Genomic DNA, 4870 nt, shown 5'->3' with positions numbered 1-4870 from the left:
AGCAACACGACTGATAATAATATACCTGGGATACGTATGCTGCGATACAACGATGGTGTCAGTATGGATAAAGATCTACTGAACGAACCACACGAATGTAAGAAAGATAATAACGAAAATGTGCAAGCTATTATCGAAGCGAAAATCAATGATGTTGCAGTGAATATAATCATCGACACAGGTGCCTCAGTAAGTGTAATGAGTATGGAGTTATTTAAGGCACTGGGAAAAGGACATAGCGTTCCGACTTTCCCGGTTATTAATTGTAAGGTGTCTGGAGCCATTGGTGCACAGAGCCAATCAGTTAAGTACCAGGTGCAGGTGGAGATTTGTAAGGAGGGCGAAGCCATAGTGAGCTCGTTCCTCGTTGTTAAAGGATTGAAGGTGGCCTGCATTCTGGGAGTAGATTTTCTCCGTGAGAGGGATGCATTGATCGACCTCTCCTTGGGGAAATTAAGCATAGTTAATAGGGGTAGGAGGATTGAGTTATCTATGATGAAATCGAAGGAGGTACTTGTGCCGTGTTGCAATCGAATCAATATCAAGGGTAGGAACCCTTGGGTACTACACCTTGATGATTTGTCACATGCAGCAGACCTCTATTACCCGAATTTAGAGGATCGAAATTTTGAAACAAATATTGAGGCATTTCAAACCAAAGTGCAGGAATCTGAAGGTTTAAGCGATAAACAAAAGCAACAGTTGACGCAGCTGCTATCGGAATACACTATGGTATTTACCGACCGACCAGGAATAGTCAAAGGGTACCACTATCACATAGAGGTGATGCCACACAAAACATACCGTCGCGCGACTTACTCCATCCCTTGGTCGAGGAGGGAATTAGTAGCTAAAGAGATTCGGAAGATGTTAGATTGGGATATCATTGAGCCCTCCTTCTCTCCATACAGTAGTCCTCTTGTAACAGTGGCGAAAGCCAATGGAAAAATCAGGCTAGTGTTAGATGCGAGGGACATTAACAAAATTATCATACCTGTCCGGACTCGCCCTGAGAATTTAGATGAGCAGATACAAAAATTTCATGGAGCACAGTACTTGACCTCGGTCGATCTGAAAAGTTCATATTGGCAAATTCCCCTTACACCGGAATCCAGGAAGTACACAGCTTTCATATTCGGAGGGCGGAGTTACCAATTCAAGGTACTTCCCTTCGGATTGAATGTGAGTGCTGGAGTGTTTATTACTGCACTAGACACGGTACTGGGTCCAGACTTATTAGAAAAAATCACTGTATATGTTGATGATCTGGTAATCGCTACTGCTACTTGGGACGAACATATGGAATTGTTGCGTAGAGTACTAGAGAGATTTAAGCAAGCAGGTGTGACAGCAAACCTAGAAAAGTCAAAATTTGGACGAAATAAAATTAAATTTTTAGGCCATCTTATTACACCACTTGGTATACGCCCAGACAACAAAAAACTAGAGGCGATCCGAGAATTTCCAAGCCCCCGCACTAAGAGGCAATTGAAAGCGTTCCTTGGGCTCACGTCTTTTTTCAGAAGGTTCGTGCCCAATCAGTTGTTAAATGACGCGTCGCTACTAAATCTGCTACGAAAAAGTGTGCAGTGGGTTTGGACTGACAAATGTCAACAAGCTTTTGAAGCGATTAAAACCGCCCTACTGAATGCAAATATTTTGCAGCACCCAGATCTGTCAAAAGATTTTTGTCTTGCGACGGATTCATGTTCCTATGGCCTGGGAGCGTGCTTATTTCAGTGGGAGGAAGGAAACGACCCGACAACAATAAAGATTATCGGCTTCGCCAGTAGGACCTTAACTAGCTGCGAGAGAGCCTATTTGGCAACCGAATTGGAAGCACTTGCAGTAATCTGGGCTGTGAAAAAGTTTAATTATTATTTACAAGGGAAGGAGATTAAAGTGTATAGTGACCACCAGGCGTTAAGTTTTTTGATGTCATGCAAACTATTCCATACTAGACTGAGGAGATGGATGCTTGTCCTACAAGAATACCGGATAATGATTATGTACATAAAAGGCCAAGATAACGTAATAGCGGATGCTCTGTCGCGACTGCCGGTAGGATTACCGGATTTAGCAGAAATGTTAGAGCAATCCGAGGAGTATAAAGTGTTGTTAGTGCGTGACAATACTTACATGAAGGATTTTTTATATATATGTAAAAACATTTGCGAATTACAAAGGGCAGATCCGATGTGGAAAAAAATCATTAATAATACTGAAGAGAGTGTTAACAATAGAGGTGAGCAAGGTTTTAAAATAGTGAACCATATTTTGTATCATAAACTTAGTACGAAAGAAGACTGCTGGGCAGTATGTATACCTAACCAGTCGGTAAAAGTGATGATATGGCACACGCACTTGGCATGGGGCCATGCAGGGATTGGAAAGTGTGCAGAGATCATGGCGAGATACTGCTACTTTCCCCGTATGAAACACCAAATTCAGGCAACAGTTAGAACTTGCGTGATATGTCAAAAAGCAAAACATTATAATAGATCCACTAAGTTTGAGCTACATCCCATAGTTCCACTCAGGCCGCTTCAAATAGTATCTGTGGATGTAGCCGGTCCTTATCCCATGGCCAGAGGAGGTATGAAGTATATACTGGCCATGTACGATATTTTTTCCAAATACTTGGCAATTTATTGCATAAAATCAGCTACTGCCAAAACCATGGTCAGGCGGATCAGTCAAGAATACTTGCCCCAAGTGGGAAAACCCGAAGCCATAACGACTGATAATGCTTCTTATTTCACGGGTCGAACTTGGAAAAATTACCTACGGGAACAAAATATACAGCATATTCTGGTATCCCGGTTCCATCCCGAAGCCAGTCTAGTTGAAAGAATATTCAGAGAATTGAATAAGTTCCTTAGAATCTACATAGGGAACCAACATACCAAATGGCCAGGGCTAGTACCGAAATTTGTAGAAATACACAATTTAACACCCCATTCAAGTACAGGCTATCCACCGGTAGAGATATTGAAGGGATTTAGTGAGACACCGAATGAATGGCTCATGCCTTTGCCGAGACTAACAGTCAAGGCAGAAACAAGGGAGGAAAAGATGAAAAAGATATGGAACAGACTAACCAGCTGTGCGGCAAAGAGGAAAAGGAAGTACGACCGAGGTGTAACTAACGAACAGAAATATAATGTAGGGGATCTAGTACTTATTCGTAACCACGCTAAATCCTCAGCCACCTTAAAACAGAATAGTAAGTGGCAATTGCTATATTCAGGGCCTTTTGAAGTAATAAGCGTGCCACACGAATGTAGCTATTTGTTAGCACATCCCCATACGGGGAAGATCAAAGGATTGTATCCACGTAAAGATGTGAAGTTATTTATTCAGTGACATATCACATATAAAGAGTAATAGTTGTAAGAAGATTTTAATTGTGTTTTAGAATATAAGTATGTTAGTATTAAGAAAGAAATTTGTGTGTAATGAAACTTGGAGGAAGTGGATTCAGAAAGTAGGCAATAGCTTACACAGGAAAGATTTTGTTTACAGACAATTAGAGCCATTTAAAAATTATAGGCTCATTAAGCAACGAACAATCTTCTTGTTGATAAAGTGAGGATTAATTTCTTGAATCATTATACAAAGGATTAATTTCTTGAATCATTTTCTATGTGTAGTATGTAAGTGCAATTAATGATGCCATCTAATATAGTAAGGTAACTGTTGCAATTGTATTAGGATAAGGAACCCTGAGAAAGAGAGTCTTGACTAGCCAAACATGGACTTTGTAATATGCAACAATTATGTGATGTTTGCTGCCAGTAGTGATATGAGAACGACACTGGAGCATAAGCTAATCCAAAAACAAGCCCGTTCCGTGGAAAATCCGCTTTGTATATAACAATGCTTCAATTGAAGCCTGTGTACTTGGTACACGCCCTTGAATATTCATTACGCGATACGCGAATTAAGTCAACCAATGTGGAACCTACACTGTAGTCATATAGGAAAAATCATTAAAAATAATGCTAGTGCTAAATGAAGTATTTATTGATCAATATGCCCAAGTCAAGCTGTCATGCACATGGTAAAATCTGTTTGATAGATGGGTGATAACCAGGCAAGCTACACTGATAAGAAAATTAAAAAATTTTACAAAAGGGCTATATACGCCTAGTAACAATATGAAAAGTGTGTTGTGAATAGGTAAAAACAAATAGACGCCCTGTAGATGAGAATGAATATGCGAAGAACAGTTAAAAGGTATTAAAAAATAAACTGTGTGCATAAACAATGGAGGAAAGGACGGAATATTGTGTGTAGCAGGGACAGAAAATGACTGTTGTATCTGCACCAGTATATACGTCGATAAGTCTAGTGTTAAGTGACAGACTGTCCTAGTGCAGTGCTCAACGAACAATAGACAGTGTATAAAAACAGTAGTTATTGATCCGTTCGGAGTCGAGTTAAACGAACATCGCTCGACGGGGACATTTAGTATGTGTGTTACGAAACATTTTCACGTGTTGAAAGACGCTCTGGCAGTGTACCAACCGTGGAGTGAGTGAAAATGTGTAGTACAATGTGCGTGTGACGAACCTTGAATACCAGTGTCACAATGCCACAAGAAACCTGTTATCACGCCAAACCATCCTGTGCATACCAGTGAAGCGACGGCTTACTGAACAATAAACGCTTTTAACAAGTTGCATCTTCTTCCACAGCTAGTAATCTGTGTCCTTAAAGACAGTACACCGTTGTGGAATGTTTGTTTCATGCGCTACAACGGGGAGCCATGCGGAGAAGCCGAGACGAGTGCCGTGCCGCCAGCCAGCTGGTCGCGGTAAACCACTGCCACTCGCCGACATCGGCGAATGGTTCGCCGCGGTTCGCG

General features: G+C 41.0%; 1 protein-coding gene across 1 annotated transcript; it reads left to right on the top strand.

The window, feature by feature from the left end:
- Positions 1-495: 495 nt before the first annotated feature.
- LOC124737621 lies at positions 496-3226 on the top strand (the record flags this gene model as incomplete). Its single annotated transcript, XM_047248590.1, has 2 exons — positions 496-676; positions 2894-3226. Coding segments are annotated over exons 1-2 (514 nt in total), but the record flags the coding sequence as incomplete, so codon positions are not given.
- Positions 3227-4870: the final 1644 nt, after the last annotated feature.

This window comes from Schistocerca piceifrons, unplaced genomic scaffold (assembly GCF_021461385.2).
Source record: "Schistocerca piceifrons isolate TAMUIC-IGC-003096 unplaced genomic scaffold, iqSchPice1.1 HiC_scaffold_1738, whole genome shotgun sequence".
In the NCBI taxonomy this organism is placed as follows: Eukaryota; Metazoa; Arthropoda; class Insecta; order Orthoptera; family Acrididae; genus Schistocerca; species Schistocerca piceifrons.
The sequence above is the reverse complement of the archived record's forward strand: the minus strand, read 5'-3'. Positions and strand labels throughout refer to the sequence as shown.